The sequence below is a fragment of the Solanum tuberosum genome, unplaced genomic scaffold, assembly GCF_000226075.1.
Source record: "Solanum tuberosum cultivar DM 1-3 516 R44 unplaced genomic scaffold, SolTub_3.0 scf00174, whole genome shotgun sequence".
Lineage (NCBI taxonomy): Eukaryota > Viridiplantae > Streptophyta > Magnoliopsida > Solanales > Solanaceae > Solanum > Solanum tuberosum.
Window position 1 is genome coordinate 80,213 of NW_006239103.1, and position 20,372 is coordinate 100,584.

Below are 20,372 nucleotides of genomic sequence, written 5' to 3' on the forward strand. Positions count from 1 at the left end.
ATCCTACTAGGTCAAAGTTTAGTCGCGACTAATAAAGATTGTGATGAAGTGATAAATATTCTTTCGTTTTAATTGTTATCGAAGAATTTGAAATACATCTCAACAATTTTTCAATCACGTACATAATAACTACGCTAGACATATAATGATCGTTACAAAATTAAAGAAATGTCGATTTCTTTTCCATTTTTTTAATAAGTGAAAGGTAATGGCCATATCAATATATTGAAATAGAATAAGGTAATATGGACAATATGTTAGATGAAATTGATTTTGAATACATCGATATATGAAATTGATATTAAATATATAAATACATAAAAATATGAAACTAAGATACATTGTGAAATAAAAGTATAGAGAAGGATAGGGTCGTGGGAGAGAGGAGAGAGTTAGTGTATTGCAAATACATGTCAATTAAGTTTTTCGAATAAAATACATATAAACCGAATTATATCTAATTTGACTCGCATGTCAAAAAAAATATTTTTCTGAAAGAAAATATAATTTAGGAAACTATTATTTCAACCTATAATCAACATCAGTAAAATTATTTCATGTTATTTCCACCAAAATAAAAACAAACCATTTAAATGTTTTTTTTTTTTCATTTGTGAAATGCCAGAGTCAATGGTGGAGTGAAAAAGGCAGAAGGTTGTAATACAATTGACAGTAAAAAGTAACTATTTTCTTTTATAGATATTTATAAAATAATTTATTCGCATTTTATGTAATTAACTTAAGTCGAGTGAAACTTCTTTTTATTTTATTAAAATATATTCATAGTTTATAGCCCCAAAGTACAAAATTTAGATTTCATTAATTTGTGAAAAATAAAATAGAATGTCATACAATTTATTTTATAGAAAAAGGTCAAAATTACTCTCGAATTATGCAAAATAGACCCACTTATATCCTTCGTTATATTTTGGGATAAAAAATATCCTTATCGTTATTCCAAAAGATCATAAATACCCTCAAAAGTTAAAAAAAAACTCAAATTTTTAGTCATGTGGCAAGTAAGACTAACCTCTCGACCTAACGGCAGGGGCAATTTTGATCCCAAAATGTAACGGAAGGTATAAACAATCTATTTCACATAGTTTAAGGGCAATTTTAATCATTTTCGGTCAACATAATAAGATTTCCCAAATTTTTCTTATAATGAATTCATTTATTAGTTAACCATATTTACTAACTATACTTAGAATTAAATTATTTGGTTTTATATATTCATAGGAAATTTTTATTGGAGCTTTTATCTCTCACCATTGTTGAAAAGAATGTTGTGATGGAGTCCAAATGCTTCTTAATGCTAAAGTAATAGCTATTTCTCCAACTTTTCCATAAAAGGTACAGTGATTTATCCCTTCTTTTTTTTAATTATCGAGAGGCGAATTCAGAATTCGAAGTTTAAGGGTTTGGACCCACCATTATATCTATAAAGTTATATGTTCATATTTATTGCATCAAATAAATTTAAGCTTCGAGTCAAAAGTACTGGATTCAGATGAACGCGATTTGTTAGAGTATGGTCCACATGAATGTTTCTTGATCCTCAAGTTTTTTAAGGTAAAAAGGTGAATACTTTATTTGATATTTTGGGATTTGTGGAAGAATTTCGGTGAAAAACTACTGGGGTCAGTCTTGCATTGAGTGATTCTGTGTTGGGGTATATAACCCATTGATATTAGAGAGTGAAAATGGTTTCATGCAGAAGAAAAAATGAAGAAAATGATATAAAAATTTTTACCTTTTAAAATGTATTTTGTTGTTTTTGTTGTGTTTTTTTGTTTGGTTTCTCACTTTCTATCAAGAATTTTTTGTCTCGAATCCGAGACCTCTGGTTTAGGGAGGAGCAGTTTGGATGCACCACATACTCTGTGTTGGTGTTGTTGTGTTTGAAGGAAGAACAGAGCAGAAAAAATAAAATCTTTGTTGTGTCTTTATTTGGAATCTGTGCTATTCCACATTTTGTTTTCTCTTTGTTTTGTATTTTTGCTTTTTATAAAATTTGATTCTGAATTCCCCATGTTAAGGTGTTCATGGTTCTGTTTCGATTAGTAATTTTTATTTTATGTTTCATCTGTTAAATAATGGTTTTGCTTCTTTGATGCTGTGAAATCTCATTAGTTTTGTTTCTGATGTATACTAGGTTTAGGGTGTGTTCGGTATGAAGGAAAATGTTTTTTTAGGAAAATAAGTCGGTTTCTTGCACCCAAGTGTGTGTCTTGTGTGGTCAATGAAGTGGTCGAGAGCCATGAGGTTTCAAGTTCAAATTTCAGCGGAGACAAAAATAATAGGTGATTCTTCCCCATCTGTCCTAGATTTGGTGGACAGAGTTTTCTAGTACTTGTTGCTGGTGGGAGGCAAGTATCCCATGGAATTAGTTGAGGTGTGTGAAAGCTGGTTCGGACACCAAGGTCATTAAAATACATAAATAAATAAGTGCGTTTTATGCCTATTTTCTTGTGTCCGTTACGTAAGCAAAAAATATTATTTTAAAAACATTTGTATATAATCTAGAAAAATACTATGGGTTGTGGGAATGGGGGTTAGGGGGTTGAAGGACATAGTTAATGTGGAATGCCTTGCCTTGCACCAGTTCCAGTCATGAGATGACTTTTCCCTTACTCCTGTTTAAAAAGATTATAGAGAAGATGTTTAAAAGAAATAGTAATAGAGAAGACGTCAGTTATGAAACATGACTTAGTGAACTGTGGGAGAAAATTGCATTACTACGTATATATGATGACTGATGAACTGATTATTATGCAGTCAAGTAGTCATCTACTGTCTCAGACTTAGCTCTATAGGAATTTCTGCACATGATGAAGTATCGGTTTAACAATACTTGTTGTTATTATACTTTACTTGAGCTGAAGGTCTATCGGAAACAACCTCTCTATCTTCCCAAGGTAGGGGCAAGGCTGCGTACGCACTACCCTCACCAGACCCCACTTGTGAGGTTATTACACTATGCTTAACAATATCATCCTGTGTTTTTTTTTAATTCATGTAGTATTTGATAAAACCAACATTCTATAGTACTTCCTTTTAGCTTCTGAAAAAAATGCTAGGAGTCCTCATAGATCTGTATTGAAGACCGTTCAACATGGAATGTCATCTAGTAAGTTATTATGCTATGCATAAATTATTCCAGTCATCACGTTGGTAAAATTCAGACATTGTTTCTGCATCTTCTTGTTTGTGGTTGAAATGCAGATGTAATGTTTTCTCTTTTTTTTTTTTTGGCATTGAAAGGAAGAAGATATACCTCAACCTCATTGAGCTCCTTAAAGTTCTACATTAGTATACTAAATGGCGCCAAACCCGAAGTCTAGAGTTACAAAGGCCTTTGAGGCAATGAAGGTTTTTGGCTATAGTGAAACAGTTGTGAAGCCAGTTTTGAGGAACCTTCTAAATTTGTACAACAAAAACTGGAAGCTTATTGAAGATGAGAATTATTCTGTTCTTTTGGAGTCTACTATAGACAGCGAAGAGTCTAAGGTATTGTTATTATTATGATTCAGTGCTTATTTCTATTGTCCATAACCACATGATAACCTTTGTGACATGTGAATCCTTTCTAAAGATTATGTGTGGTAATATTTATATGTATCTTGACATCATGCACAAATAGAAAAATAGGATGCTCATTCATCTTTACTTTTTTCCTTCCAATTTTCAATGTGAAAGCATGTCATTTAATTCCCCTGATGATCAGGAAAAGCAGAAATCCTCATTGGAAGATGAACCGGAAGAAAATGAACCACCATTGAAAAGATCTAGGCTCTACTCCCAGGGAAATCATTCTTCACCTGCTAAACACAATGCCGGCCCTAGTGCTGACGCATGTACTTCAGAGTTGCAGCCTTCCAGCAAGCAGAAGATGGCTGAAATCACCACCGAGTCTTATGAAACTCAGGATGCTGAACTGAAGCGTCTTTCTCTCTTGAACCATTATCAGCGCAAAGGTAAGAAGCAGATTTCTTCAGAGGCTTCTCCTGTTTCAGAGGAGGATAATGAGATTGTACTACTCTCTGATGATGACATGCGAGGACCTTGTACTCTGTCATCTCATTTGGAATTAAAGAAAAGGGGAGATACATCTCGTTCATATCCTGCTGTGATACCCAAAAGAAGATTAGCTTATAATAGTAGCCTGGAAGAGCCAAACGTCATGGGTTCTACTGATGTATCCAATGAAGGTGCACTGGTTCAGTATGGCTTCAGTGATGCTATCCCACTTTCTGATAACCTGCCAGGTTTTGATGTTCCTCTTGCAATTTTCCCTTCAGGTATTCCTTCAATGTGTAGAGTTAACTATTAATAAGATTATTCTGTCTCTCTCACCAGACATGGTTCTACTTTGAAACTGTGAACGGGTTGTTCTTTTTTGTGAGTTTTGATGCCCATTCTGTTGATATTCTCTAGATGTATTTTCTTTTTGAAGTCTCTTTTGACTGTCATGTATGCTAGTTTTGGTGATTATTCACTAATTCAGGACGTGAATATTGAAATTATTGACTAAAAGGGAGAAATATAGGAGGAGTTAACTTGCTAATATCAATAACTATATTTTTGAAGCTAATGTGTTAACTGATGAAAGCCAAAGAAAGACAGCAAAGCCATACTGCTATATATTAATCCATTCTCCACTGGTATTTCTTCTTTATGAAGCTTCAATGATTACAATTTTCTGAGGGAAAATTCTATGAATTTGTTCTGCCTCTAGTGATCTTTATACAAATCAAAGTTGTGAAATCATATTTGTATACACGCTTTTTACAAAAAAGCTACATCTTCCTCTCTCGATTGAGCTTTGTCTTTCATACAAGCTAGCTGTAAGATTCTTATGGTTTATAGTAATTACACATTAGTTTCTGCTCATAGTAAGCCAAATGATATTTTTGGTTGATGAAAAGGAAAAAGCTATGTGAATGAAGAACATAAGATTTGTTGAATCAGATGGGGTCATAAGTTGTTTTCTCTTTTTGTTGGTAAATTGTATGTCTGAAGTTGGGAATCCTTTTTTTTTTGTGTTCTTTTCCTCTTGGTTTTGTAGTCAAATTCTAAGTCTTACCAAAATGTGAATGTTATCTATAGTCTAGAAGTTTAATTCTGTCATATTTTTTTGGAATTGAAAGGAATTGATAAACAAAACTTGGAGTGTCTCAACTCTGAACATCTGGGTACAGAAGGAACTGAAGAAGATGCAACAAATTCATCACGACTAATTATTGCTTCCTCCCCAAACGGGGAGGTGAAAGTCTCTTTTGTCTATAAGACATATTCTTCATCAGATTTTTGTCCACCAAGTTTAGATGCAGTCTTTAAGCGGATGGAGGAAAAGTATATGAAGTCCTACAGATTTTCTCAACCTGGTTTTCTGCTAAGTCTGATGGAAAATCTGTGTAAATGCTATCTGACAGTTGGCACCAAGGCCAAGGCAGTAAATGAGCCATCAGCTGGGATAGGGTCTCAGAAACTTCACCCAGTAGGTGTCAGATATGATGCTACTAATCATGAATTGCACTTTGCTCCAGACACTAGCAATGGCTCATTCAAATTGTCGAATTTTATCAAAATCTTACCTCAAATTCCAACATTTCCAGCTTCAGGAAATAGGGATATAATGTGCTATATGGTGGATTTTAATGGTACAAGGATTAATGGTGCTGAGAAGGACAACACTAACAAGCTTCTTAAACTCCTTGCCTCTTCAACTATGAACAATTCAGTGCTTGTTCAAAGTGAACACTCATCTCCTGGTCTTCGTAATTCTGTTTATTATATTGAAGACATCGCCAATGGTCAAGAGGAGCATAAAATTTCGTTGATTAATGAATTCAGCCACGTCCTGCCTGTCTTTAAGTACATACCTAAAAGTGTTATTTTCCAAAACGCATATGTGAAGTTTCTTCTTGCTCGTATATCAGATGACAGCTGTTGTTCAAACTGCAGCGGGGATTGTTTGTCTCAAGATATACCCTGTGCTTGTGCTGGTGAAACAGGGGGTGAATTTGCCTACACATCAGGTGGTTTGCTCAAGGAGAAGTTTCTTGAGAGTTGCATCTCAATGAGTTGTGAACCCCAAAAGCATGGTTTAGTATATTGTCAGGACTGTCCCCTTGAAAGGTCTAAGAATAATAGCGTGTCTGGCCTGTGCAAGGGTCATCTGGTGAGGAAATTTATCAAAGAGTGCTGGCATAAATGTGGCTGCAGCAGGGGATGTGGAAATCGTGTTATTCAGCGAGGCATAGCAGTGCCATTGCAGGTTAGAAAAATATTGCAAACCTAGAGTTTCATGTACCATAACTTTGGCTCTTTGTGAACATAAAAAATAGGAGATTGTTTCAGTACTAGTGAGAATGATGTTAGGAGTAGTCATTTAAATTATTGGTCTGGGAAAACATGATGCTCCCTTTGTCCCAATTTATGTGGCACACTTTGACTTGACACAAAATTTAAGAAATTAAGGAAGACTTTTGAAATGTGGACTAAAACACACCTTAGGCCCTTGTGTGACATAAAAGGGGAATTTTAAAGTTAAGTTATTTCTAATTATATGAATGTGACATTCTTTTTGGGACAAACTAAAAGGGTAAGTGTGCCACAAATTGGGACAGAGGAAGTAATTTATTGTGGTTGAACTATAGTCTATATTGTATATATTGTTTTTTCCATCTTGGTGTGAATATAAATGATATCTGATTTATCCAAAAAGGAAAGAAAGGTTTTGTGCATGATCAATACTTCTGAAGAAACCTAGAGTAGTAAGAAATTGTTTGACACATTCTTATCCTGTATGTCAGGTGTTTATGACTGCTGATGGGAAAGGTTGGGGTCTCAGGGCACTGGAGGATTTGCCTAGAGGTGCTTTTGTTTGTGAATATGTAGGAGAAATAGTGACCAACACAGAGTTGTATGAGCGAAACACGCAAACTGCTGGTGAGAGACACACATATCCAGTTTTGCTAGATGCAGACTGGGGTTCGGAAGGTGTCCTGAAGGATGAGGAGGCACTTTGTTTGGATGCAACATACTATGGCAATATTGCAAGGTTCATTAATCATAGGTTAGGCTCTAATGTTCATCCTTTTCTCTTTGTAATTGCCTTTCTTCTTTTTCTTCTTCTCCCCTCTTACATTAACCTGGTGATATGTGGTTTGTACACTTCTTCTACAAAGTAGATAATATTCATGTCCACCAGCTGTTACCTACTAACAAACAACATGTTTCTCTTTGTTTCGATTACTTTGTTCCTCAAGTTTGGAAAGAAAACTGATAGATAAGCATTAGATGCAACCCCATATATTGCATGTAGAGATGTAATAATCAATTGATTACTTTTGTTATGGCTTTCCTTTTGAAGTACATTTGGCATGGAATAAACCCCCAGTAGAGCACCATTACAAGTCCCTTTTTTGTTCTTTGCATGATCAACAGCTCGTTCTTTGCTTTTATTGTTTCTAAGAATCACATTTACATTCAAGAAAAGTGCATTGATTCTTTTTTACTTCGCAATGTGGACTGAAACTAACCACATTGTAATTTTATCTTGACCAGATGTTATGAAGGTAACTTGATTGAGATCCCAGTTGAAGTAGAGACTCCAGATCATCACTACTACCATGTACTTGTTATCTATCTTTCTCTTAACGCTTTTTGAAGTATCTCTCTGTTATTTAGAAATCCGTGCACTATCTACATCAAGCATCTTTTTTTAATGTCACTGCAGGTCGCTTTTTTCACTATGAGGAAAGTTAATGCTTTAGAAGAGTTAACTTGGGTAAAGCCCCTATCTATGTTGAACTCTATAACTTTTATTATAACTTTGTCATTTTGATATAGGAAACATGAGTTAAGTCAAAGATAAGTATATACGAAGAATCATTACAAATTTGCTACATTGCAGGATTATGGTATTGACTTCACCGATCATAGTCATCCAGTGAAAGCTTTCAAGTGCTGCTGTGGAAGTAAATCTTGTCGTGACACCGGCCTTTGAAGAGTCAGTTCAACTTTTTACCTCTCTTTCTTATACTCGCCCTGCAGTGAAATCTGCCTACTATTTTCATGCGCATATTGACCTGAGTACTTCTCTAGAGCTTTATGATATGTATTATACACACATCTCTTCCTGCCCTTTATATCTTCTCGCGACCAGAATCAATCTGCCAATTGATTAAATTATATTCCTTCCTTTACAGTTCTACCTACCAGCCTTAAGTACATAGAAATGTTTACTAGGTCCACCATTTGTTGTAGAATAGAGTAACTTAAAGCCATTCCTGCGCGTGTTTCACTTCAAAATACTTGCTGATTGTGAACTACTTCATTCGATCTTTATATTTAATCAGATACCGTTACTTGCAGGAGCGAGGAAGTATACACTGATGAAGATTACTCCTCACTGATGATGCTGATCCCATCGATAGCTCACATAGATATGATATAGGTAAAACAAGAAACATAGTTTTGTTATTTCTGGAAAAGAACAGCTGGTGTTAACACAGTTGAAGATTCCTTCTTCCTGATGATGTTGATCGCTTCAATCAAGAAGCAAAATTTTATTTTTTCTTTAAAAAACAACTGCTGATGTTATGTTCTACCAGTTGATGAGTTTGCATTTGACTATGTTGGAAAAAAACATGTTTTATTTGAGTATATTACTTCTTAAATACCTACTTGCCCAGTATACACTGAGAAGCCCATTGGCTCACCTTCGACTCTTACCTCTCATTTAACTCTCTACTTCGTCAACATCTCAGTCCCTCGTGAGTGTGGCACGAACCTCTAATGGAGTTGATGGTTGATAAAAGTCTTGAATTACACTTCTTTGCTAAAATGCAATACATTCAGAGTATCCATATATTATTGTTGTGCTAAAACCTTGCATTTAGCTAGTGACTTGGGGACCACAAGGTTACAAATCTTTTCCATGAATTATTGTCTAGTTTGCATTGAAGGGATAGCCTAGTCTCTGTGTGACAGGTTCGAGCCATGAAATTAGTCATTAATGCTTGTGTCATGATAGAATTATCTACTTATTTTCGAGGCCATAACAGTCATTGATGATTGTGTCACAATATAAAGTTGTCTCCATATCACATATAAGTCACGATTTTGAGCCGTGGAATTAGTGTTTTAGAATTGATTGCCTACCTTACACCCCTTCGAGTGTGACCCCTTCCCCTGACCTTGCGTAAACGCGATATAGCTTTATAAATACATCTATTTTCTTATTAATGTAACATGTTAAATTACACTAGCGACTATATATTAGTAAATCTTGTCTGTCATACTATGCAACACCAAAATAAGTCCATAAACAACTATAATTAAAAGAACATATTATGAAGCAAGTCATGAGGTAGATAATAACTTTACAATAAGTCCAAATACTTTAAACTATAGTCAAAGAAAATAGTCTAGTACTTACTAATTACCATGCAACATTTTTTTTTTAAAAAGTCAAGAAACAACTAAATACTAAAAGGTCGACCCCATGACAGCAAGAAAAGCCGATCTTGTGTTATACTCTGATAATCTCTTTCCTATTGAAACACCCAAACTCCCATCATGCTAAGATAGACACTAACATCAAATTCTCTCAAAACTTTGAACCAACACCTTTGCTTTCTCCATCACCTTATCCTCATTCAACACATACACACTTACAAACTTTGACTTCTCAACATCTTCAAACTCACTCTCCATTTTCTTAACCGTAGTTGTAATTTCTTCCCATCTATCTAAGCTATCGACCTTTTTACATGAATCTTTTACATGCACTATCTTCTTCACACCATAACATTCCAATTTCCTTATATACCATTTCACATGACTTTTATATGTAACCATCCTCAACTGAAACTTCTTCTGCTTACCATAATATATCCTCTTATAGTGTGCCATAACACCTTTAAACCAAATTTTTCGACTTTTTGCTACCTCAAAGTAGTAATTTTCCACTTCATCATCGATCTTGAACGCGATCCTTCGAATATTCTCAATCATATCACATAATTTTTTGTTTTCATTTTGTTTTACTTCAGCATCTTTGAGTAAAAGCTTCATTTTCTTGAGTTCTGTTAGGAGATCTTTTACATACTTTTTTGCACCACATAAAATGGTACCTTTGTTTATTTTCATTACACCTTCAACTCTCTCAATGAGAAAAGAGACAAAAGCTTCTGCCATTAAAAATAAAATTGGAATGAAAAACTTAGAAAAAAAATTCACAAGAATGAGAAATCAAAATAGTGTTTGGTTAATTGACATTAAGTTTCTTAAGTTTATAATCTTGAAAGTTTTACAAATTACACATGAAGTCCTTGTAGTTTGTTAAAATTACAAAAATGGTCCTTTATGTTTGGGGATAAGTTCAAAATAACCCCTTGCATATACTTCTTGAGCAATTTCGATCCTTTAAGTTTGTTAGATGTGAATATCTTTCGGAACTGTGAACTAGGAAAGTCTTGTCAAAATCTCAGAAATTACAACACAAAAAACGCCACCAAATATCCAAAGTATTTTTTGTGTTTCAGTTTACGTGACATACTTTAACTTTTTAATTCGTTCAAAATGAATAACACGTTTTAAAATTTGAAAACAATTAATTTTATACTTCCATACCCTTAATGAGAAGTTTTTTTTTTTGGAATGAGAAGATTTTGTAACGATACAAATATTATGACAGGTTTAATATCTGAGAGAAAGTCCTTGTCATTTGTTTTAACTATAGAAACCTCCCATTAACTTTATAAAATTACACTTTATAATCTTTTTTGTGATTTTTTTTTTCATTTCAACTTATTGTCCTTTACTTTTTTAGGTTAAAGTGTGTGCTAACAAAAGTTTTAGTGTAAATTGGATTTATTTTCTTAAATAGTGTATTTATAAATAGTAAAAACGCGTGAAGAGGGAATAATCTTCTTTTTTTTGTTAATTTCCCACTATATCTTCTTTCAATAATGATGCTAAACTCTCGTGAATGGCCTCTCAATAAATGACAAATAATTTACTATATGTGAAAATCAACCTAATTAGGTATCATCAAATCGAGGATTCTTCGGAAACCATTTTTTTATCTTCACGAGATAATGGTAATATTTGCGTATATTATGTTTTTCTCAAACGTCACTTGTGAAATTTTACTTAATAATAGGTTATTGTCATTGTTGTTAACCTAACTAGGTATTTAACGCATATGCAAGCATTCAAATTTACCTACATATTATTAGTAAATAATAGTCTTTCTTTGTTTCTTTTATTGTTCATGAAGTTTTTGGACCACCATTTAAATACTTATTCTTAGCAAACTGAAAACTTTATGAGAAAATGTTAGATATCTGATTTAGAATTGTATAAATTATTGCAAATGTTTGACATTAGTATAGTATTTTATTTGTCAGATTGAGTAAAATATGAGTCTAATATTTTTTGGAATGATAATTTTGCAAGGTTATACTTAAATAAGTGATAAAATATAAATAATGAGGGTGGTATAATTGAACAAAATCATTTAACTTGGCTAACCTGCTAAAGTTTTAATTAGTTTGAGCCAGAGTAATTAATTTTGATGATGAGTTGATTTGGGGTTATGCCAAATTAATCCATAAAATATCAGCATCCCAAATAAACTCATGATGCTAACCATTCGTAATCTATAAAAATTAACTTTATAATTCTTCTTCTATCTCTTATGAAATTAATTATAATCACACAGATATGTGATATATGTGATGATTGTTTTAGATCATAAGTTTTAAAAGAAAATTTTCTTTTTTAAAGATCGTATCAAATCAAACAATGCTACATAAAATGGAACCAAAAGGTATATGTTTTAAGCCATATTAATAAACTAGTTTTTTTTTTTTGGTTTCCCATATGATGTCTGATACCCATATTGAGGCCCGATTAAATCCGAATTCGTGTCAGAAAGTCCCACGATGGGGAGTAAAGCTCCCTAACAAAGACAACTTCATAATTAAGAGGACTCAAAACCGAGACCTCTAATTAAAAATAAAGAAATGTTTACCTCTCCGTCACAATCCTCGTTGGTCATATTAATAAGATAATTTTACACAAATCTCATAGTATTAAAAACTAATTACATCCTCTCCATGCTCTTTTCCAAATTACAAAAATCCTTAAATTTGGTGGAATCCAGTTACATCCCAAAACGTCCTGATACAATTTGTCTCGATTTCGGATACATCCTATCCCTACTCTTTTTCAAATTACAAAAATTCTTAAATTTGATGGAATCCGGATACATCCCAAAAAGTCCTGATACAACGCATCCCGGTTTCGATACATCTCGATACATCACTTTTCGATTTTAGATACATCATTCAACGTCCTGATACATTGTAAAGTTATGTATCCGACTGTTACATCGCGTAAAGTGATGTATCCGAGAATAAGATAAAATAGAGATTTTTGTAATTTTTTCAAATCGTAGAAATTTTTAGAGAAAATGGTGTTTTAGAATTCATGAAACTCTTTCTTTGAGCTAATAAAGATGGTAAAAATGGTGAATTTTGTAAGTTATGTGTCCCCCACCGTTATATTTAACAGTTTTTGGGGGTAAATTGTTAAGTTTAGGGTAAAAAACTAAATTGAACACATTTATTTCAATCACCTATAATATATTAAGGATCTAAACAAAGCAACCCCAATATATCAAGGACCATTTTGATCATTTTCTCTAATTTTTCCTATTAATAAACTAGTTGATTGAACCACACATATTCTTAACTTTCTCTTAAAACAAAAATAAATGGGCAAATTACAGAAATCACATACTTTTAGGGCAAAATTACAATTTATCCCTTAAAAATTTATAATTACAGAAATTCCTCAAACGGATACAATAATATATGTGTTGATACATTAATCTGATGCGCGAGATATATTAATTGTTAAGTAAGATACATTACATTTTATACATGATACACTAATCTGATGTACATTTTATACATGATACACTAATATGATGCGCGAGATACACTAATCTGATGCGCTGATACATTAATCTGATGCGCGAGATACACTAATCTGAAGCGTGAAAATGAGGGATTTTAGAGATTTGTAAAACTTATAGGAGATAATGGTAATAAGTAAACTAAAACGTGAGATTTGTGTAATTAAACCAAAATAAATTTGTCTGGCCCATCTCAAGTTGTATGTGACAAGCCCAAATAGAGTCCATAACCAATCATTCTTCAAATTAAAACCCTAAATTGCCATTTCTATAAAACCCTAGCAAAACCCTAAATCACCATACTTTCAGCATCCAAAAATGTCGAAGCGAGGTAAATTTACTTCATGTTGCTTTCAAATTCAGAAGATCGTTCTCAATTATCTTCGATTTTCCCTAATTTTTTATTTTTTTTTGTAAAATGATGTTTAGGGCGTGGAGGGTCTGCCGGAAACAAATTCCGGATGTCACTGGGTTTACCGGTGGCGGCGACGGTGAATTGTGCTGATAACACTGGGGCGAAGAACCTTTACATTATCTCAGTGAAGGGTATAAAGGGTAGGTTGAATCGGTTGCCATCTGCTTGTGTAGGTGATATGGTGATGGCTACTGTCAAGAAAGGGAAACCTGAATTGAGGAAGAAAGTGATGCCTGCTGTCATTGTTAGACAACGCAAACCTTGGCGACGAAAGGATGGTGTTTTCATGTACTTTGAAGGTAAGCTTTTTCTGCAAGCTTAAGGATTTGAGCTGAGCTTTTTGGTTGTTATGTGATTTGAGCTCCTTGTTATTGTTTTCTTAGTTTGTGTTTTGAATTGTTTGAATCAACTATACCTTAATTCCTATGCCCAGTTTTGGTATCATTTGATTTTATATTAGTATGTAGTGAAGTATCTATATGAATGATTATAAAAATGTAATCTTTTGAGAAAATTAACATTAGTTGGTTTACACATTGATGTTTTGTGGATATCATTCTATCAGAGGTACTCTTAAGAGTGTTGTGATTTCCTTGCTAATATAGTTATTATTTATACATATAGCTTTGTTCATTTCCCTGAATTTGAAGCTGTGAGTGGTTATTGCATAAGTTTTGCTGGTTAGGGTACAGTGCAATGTATTTTTGGACTTGGTATTCGTTCTTGCTTTTATAGAAGTAATCTACTAATGCGAGCTGGTTTGGCAGTATCATCATCCAATTTTACCTTGTGCATGTGTCAAGTCATAAGAATAAGTCTTTAGTCTTTCAGGGGCTTGACGCAGGCTGCGTCAAGGCTGGCAAGTTCATGGTCCATTCTTCTCATTTTTGGGTCTCCATCAGTCCATTGGATTTCTCACTTGCTCTCTCTTTCTTGTTCTTCTGGTTGCTTTGCTGGTAATGTAGTGTTATATATTGGATTTTAGGTTCTGTGCACTTCCATGACCAGCTATAGTCTAACCATTCTTCCCCTATATTGGTTCGTAATCGAATGAGATCTCCCCAAATGAACCTCACTTACTTTTGAAGCATATTATCTTAGTAAGAGAATTCTCGAGTTAAAAGAATGTTTCAATTAAGTGAATTAGGGAAGAAATTGTATCTCTTGATTGCAAGTTTTATTACCATAAGACTTTCTTCATCTTGTTTTTGTGGATAGTATCAAGGTAGGATATCTGCTTGTGCAGTTGTTTCTGATGGATTCAGAAACACGTGTTTGTATTTTTTTATTTTTGAAAACCAGACTTAGTCAGGTGCTAACATTTCATATTGTGGTTAATACAGTTACTAGTCTGGGAAATTAATGTTGTCTATCGTTACAGATGTGCTTATACTATTCAAGCACTTTCTGCTCCATATGGGCCCAACATGAAGTAATCTATTTTCTTCCATTCTGGACACATATATGCAGGATATGTTGACTTGGCCTCTATTGTTTTCTTAGTTGTTTAGTTTTATATCTTTTGAAATAAATTATATGATGTCCTTACAAAAACTGATTTCAAAATTATCTTGCTATTTCGATGTCTAACTTTTACATATCCATGCATTAGTCAAGTAACAACCTTCTTATTACCGTGGTTGATACAGTTACATGCCTGGAAAATGTATGTGTCCATCGTTACAGATGTGTTAATTCCTATTATGCTCATATCTGCTCCATTTGGACCCTACATATGTTTTCAATTTGTAGCATTGTTAAGTATACACAGTGTCTTTACTTGAAATTGAGTTCAATGTTATCTTCTTGTTGTGTAGAACTTTAAACATATCCAGACATTAGTCAGGTTACAACCTTATTATACTGTGGTTGATACAGTTACATGGCTGGAAAATAGATGTGTCCATCGTTACAGATGTGTTGATTCTTTTTAAGCTCACATCTGCTCCATTTGGACTCTACATATGTACTCCTCGAGTTGTAGCATGTTAAGCATGTATCCGCTAGTAATATATTTTACATACTTAAAAGTTTGCTAGTTGGATGGAGTGTGTAGTCATGTTTTCTACTTCTCAAGCACTATAATTGATTCTTTCACTGAGCTTATAACACGTCTTGTATGCTTCTGCAGATAATGCTGGTGTGATTGTGAATCCCAAAGGAGAAATGAAAGGTGAGATCATATGCTTAATCTCCATCAAGTATATCTATCTAAACTATATGCCTGATTAAAACTTCGAAAACGACATCTTCTACTTAGTTTTTGTTGTATCATAGACATTGCATAGTTGCACGGATTGTTTCTTTGTTTAGCCATATATCAAGAATTTAAACCGTTCACAATTTTCTTGATGTACGTATTGTTCATGAGCTCCTTTTGGCCGTTGTTAGGTTCTGCTATCACTGGTCCAATTGGAAAGGAGTGTGCTGATCTATGGCCAAGGATTGCTAGTGCAGCTAATGCAATTGTCTGAACTACTAAGAGTTAACCTGGAGATTTTGATAACTTTTATTTGGAAGTGCTGTTGTTGTCACATATACAAACAAATGCAGCAATGTTGTATTGCTCTGAGATTCAAAACTTCATATAATACCCACTTATTTGCTACTTAATATCACGTCATTTACTTTTCATCTAGTTTTTGATTTATAGCTTTGTAATTATTGAAGACTTGTCCAAATAAAATAGTCTCGTTCCCCTCGAATAGTCGAGGAAACATGGTTGAGTTCGAGCTTTTGGTTTGAATTACCTTTGTTAGGGGAGTGCTTTAACTCGTAATAGGGGACTTTCTTGCATGAATTTTGATTTAGTCGGGTTTTAAAACGGCTATTATACACCATATTAGGAATCGAGGAGAAGAGCAAAATGAAATATATTGAGAGTTATAAATATTGTGTTCATTACATCTAAGTCGTTTTCTGATTTGAAACCAAATTGTTACCTAATGAACCAAATATCTACCCATAAAATTATGTCAATTAAATAATTTTGTTATTTTTTCCATTTTAATATTATGAGATTACTTGTTTCCAATTTAAAAACTTCAATTATTTTGAAATTGATTCGACTGGTCGAAACGATTAATATTTGAGATTGAATAAATTATAAACTATGAAGTACCTATCTGCTTAGCAAAAACAGATAGATCAATTATATTCGTTATTGTTTATGTCATATAGTAGTATATAACGATTAATATTTGAGATTGAATAAATTATAATCTATGAAGTACCTATCTGCTTAGCAAAAACAGATAGATCAATTATATTCGTTATTGTTTATGTCATATAGTAGTATATAACGATTAAGATTTGAGATTGAATAAATTATAAACTATGAAGTACCTATCTGCTTAGCAAAAACAGATAGATCAGTTATATTCGTTATTGTTTATGTCATATAGTAGTATATAACGATTAATATTTGAGATTGAATAAATTATAATCTATGAAGTACCTATCTGCTTAGCAAAAACAGATAGATCAATTTATATTCGTTATTGTTTATGTCATATAGTAGTATATATTTCTGGATTGGGTTATGAATCGGTTTACAAATTTTGGGCAATGGTGGAATAGTTGGGATTCTTTCATTCTTAGTAAAATTTTCGAATTTGAATTCTGAATACAAAAATAAAATCCTATTAAAAGCACCTCCAGAATTAGCTAAATTCTAATGCAAATATCAAATATCGGGCGAAAAAATAATAATTATGAAACGGCATGACACAGCTATAAGTTGACAAATGTGTGTTGACCAATAAAAGAAAAAAAAGTACAGATGTGTAAAGAGACGTGCTACCGACTTGCTGGTTAATTCCAAATTATATTTGTTAAAATTTCTGGTTTATGTTTTTAAAATAATAATTAATCTGTTGACATTTGCCTCTTGTAGGTATAAAAAAGCTTGCAAATCATAAATCTTTGTTTTTGTTAAATGAAAATCATAAATCTAAATCTAATGAGCCTCCAGTGGAACTCTGCCACGTATCTCATCAAGAGTGATGACAAACAATTATTGACCTATTATACTTCAATAATTTACTTATTATTAGCTAAATATAAAATATTTTTAATTAAAGTACTTTGTTTATGTAAAATTTAAGTCTTCACAAAACTTAAATCAACTTTTTCCCTAATATAAAAGTGTTGAATTCGATCTTTAGAAATAACATCATTATTAGTAAGGAGCATTTTAATCTTGTTGAGTTATCATGTCATTGGTAATGAGTTATTTGATCTCCAAATAAAATTTTGAACAATTCTTACCTCATGACTTAATATCTGAGTTGAGATTGACCCAATTTAATATTCCATGGTATGTCTCCTTTTCATATTGTTCATACTTTAGAAATTTGATCTCTATGGAGGGGAGAGGGAAGGGTTGAGTTTTCACATCGATGGTGGATGACGAGTTATTTGGTCTACTTATATGTTGTTAAAGTCAAACAATTCACATATTATAAATTAGTTACGTCTAAAATATTTTAACAAAAATCTAAATTAATTAGATTTCAAAATAATTATCAAACCTTGAACGAGAACAAAAATATAATGATGGGAGAGTGCCCCAAAAAAAAAGTGTGGACATGGAATATGTTTCTAACATAAATATGTCAAGGAATATAGTAATTATGTAGAGAAAAAAGGATTTGGTTGGGGATTTAAATGAGATTAGGTTTAATTCCATGTGAGATAGTTGTATGTTGATATGCCAATTAGGTTCCACTCTCTAGTGGCACCCACATGACAATTATTATTTCTAATAATTATCAATTTCTAATTAGTTTGAAATTTTTGTTGTTATTTACTTCTTTTTTTTTTTTAAAAAAAATTAATATTATTTCTTCGCACAACTCAACGTATATTTGTCACAGACTCATAATATAATACTTCTCTTTTGAGCCAAGATTTTTTGTAAACAATCTTTCTATCTTATAAAAATAAGATAAGATCTGTATACCTTCTATATTTTTCAAATTTCACTTGGAATTACACTGAACATATAGTTGTTCTTGGACAATTGGAATATGCTAGTGTGAACAAAAATACTTTTCATGATCTAAGTTGTGATTAACTAAAAACCAAAATATATAAAAATATAAAATTTTACAAAGTATAGAATAAAGTTTCATGACACCATTGATTGACATAATTTAATCAACCTACCACCCTACAGATCATGTTTTATTAAGGACAAAAAATAATATACATGGTGCCAACTAATTCCCATCACCCATGTGACCCCTTCCATTTTCAAAATTTATCACTAGTCCCCCCTTACAATAAGTAGCTCCATAAAAATCAACTAAAACTCAACTTTCTCAAATCTCAAAAAAATGGCAAAAAAATTTGGAATTTTCTTTACAATTTTTTGTATTCTTTCAACTTCATGTCTTGGAGATTGGAACATTTTGTCACAACACAAAACCAATAGTGGTCTCAAAATTAGCCTCAAGAATTATTGTGAGAGTTGGAGAATGAATGTTGAGTTACACAACATTAGAGATTATGTTGTTGTCCCTCAAGAATGTGTTGCATATATTGGAAAATATATGACTTCTACTCAATATAAAGTTGATTCTGAAAGAACTATTAATGAATGTATACTTTATCTTAGTACTAATTGTATTTTGGAAAATGATGGGAAAGATGCTTGGATTTTTGATATTGATGATACTCTTCTTTCCTCTGTTCCTTACTACAAGAAAAATGGTTTTGGGTAAGTTTTGTTTCTCATTTTTTCTTTTTTAGGGTAATAGTTTTACGTTTTGTACACTGACAATGTATATTCAGATCGACCTCTTATACTATATGTTGAGTTTTTTCTTATATTGGTTGTGAGATAGAGATTTAAAATTTTATATGATCTTGAACGATCATTGTCACCTTATGGATTAACTTTTGAAGTTGAGAATTATGGATTTCTCTTTACTAGTAACATGTAAGGATCATAAGCTTTTAGTCATCTATATAGCTACATACTCTTTTTGCAAAAGATTCATTTCTTATCATGATATCAGAGCTAGACTTATCCAATTTCTATTTTACCTGATGTTGAGTTCGATATTATGTTGTCCACTATCAAGTTGGCAGACCATGTCGAGTCTAGGGTGGGGGAATGCTGAGTTTGTCCCACGTTGATTGTGGGATCGATGGGTATTTGATCTATTAAATAATCTCCACATCATGAACTAGCTTTTAGGATTGAGTTAGGCTCGATGTTCATTGATTGTTGCTAATGTTTTTTTTTGTTGGTGGAATAGGGGAAATAAGCTAAATGTGACATCTTTGGAGGATTGGATGAGCCAAGGGAAAGGAACAGCATTGGAACATTCTTTGAAGTTGTTCAATCATCTTAAAGGACTAGGAGTTCAAATCTTTCTTGTTTCTTCAAGAAGAGAACATCTTAGATCCGCCACTGTCGACAATCTTGTCAAAGTTGATTTCTATGGATGGAATAGCCTCATACTAAGGTTTGAATATATTTTTTAAAAATCAATTTATTTGGTTTATGTTTATACTTTATTCTAAAATTGGTACTTATATTTTGGTTGAATGTTTTAGAGATCAAGAAGATGAATGCAAGAATGCTCAAAGCTTCAAGGCAGAAATAAGAAGTAAACTTATAAGCCAAGGTTATAGAATTGTGGGCATAATTGGAGACCAATGGAGTAGCATCGAGGGTCTTCCAAGTGCAAAAAGATCATTCAAACTTCCAAATCCAATGTACTATGTTGCTTGATTATAAACTTGTGAATTTGTCAAGTTTTTGTGAGGAAAAAAAAACATGATTTCTTGGGTGTTATATGTTGTTTTTTGTGATGTGAATTATTGTTGGAAATAATTTTGTGAAGAATCTTGATGATTTGGTTGATTTCACACTAAATATGGCAATTATTGGAGCAAGCAATTGTCAACTACTAGCCAACCTAAAGGTGCATGTGAACATTTAAGAAA

The 20,372-nt window shown here is 32.7% G+C and overlaps 3 protein-coding genes across 4 annotated transcripts; all 3 read left to right on the forward strand.

Moving 5' to 3' along the window:
- Positions 1-2,523: 2,523 nt before the first annotated feature.
- LOC102601621 (histone-lysine N-methyltransferase SUVR2-like) lies at positions 2,524-8,685 on the forward strand. Of its 2 annotated transcripts, none has more exons than XM_015311877.1 (8): positions 2,524-3,510; positions 3,728-4,301; positions 5,151-6,280; positions 6,819-7,081; positions 7,573-7,639; positions 7,745-7,795; positions 7,922-8,017; positions 8,383-8,685. In XM_015311877.1, the coding sequence occupies exons 1-7, from the start codon at positions 3,322-3,324 to the stop codon at positions 8,012-8,014; spliced, it is 2,367 nt and encodes a 788-aa protein (XP_015167363.1). In that variant the 5' UTR covers positions 2,524-3,321; the 3' UTR covers positions 8,015-8,017; positions 8,383-8,685. The 2 variants fall into 2 exon arrangements, with proteins under 2 accessions (XP_015167363.1, XP_015167364.1); XM_015311878.1 differs by having other exon boundaries at positions 3,737-4,301.
- Positions 8,686-13,217: 4,532 nt separating this feature from the next.
- Positions 13,218-16,046, forward strand: LOC102601959 (60S ribosomal protein L23). Its single transcript, XM_006354377.2, has 4 exons — positions 13,218-13,328; positions 13,427-13,711; positions 15,544-15,585; positions 15,804-16,046. Exons 1-4 carry the CDS (start codon positions 13,316-13,318, stop codon positions 15,884-15,886), a joined length of 423 nt encoding a protein of 140 aa, XP_006354439.1. The 5' UTR covers positions 13,218-13,315; the 3' UTR covers positions 15,887-16,046.
- A 2,595-nt stretch (positions 16,047-18,641) lies between these two features.
- On the forward strand, positions 18,642-20,321 carry LOC102602290 (acid phosphatase 1-like). Its single transcript, XM_006354378.2, has 3 exons — positions 18,642-19,134; positions 19,679-19,888; positions 19,980-20,321. The coding sequence occupies exons 1-3, from the start codon at positions 18,752-18,754 to the stop codon at positions 20,155-20,157; spliced, it is 771 nt and encodes a 256-aa protein (XP_006354440.1). The 5' UTR covers positions 18,642-18,751; the 3' UTR covers positions 20,158-20,321.
- The last annotated feature ends 51 nt before the right edge of the window (positions 20,322-20,372 follow it).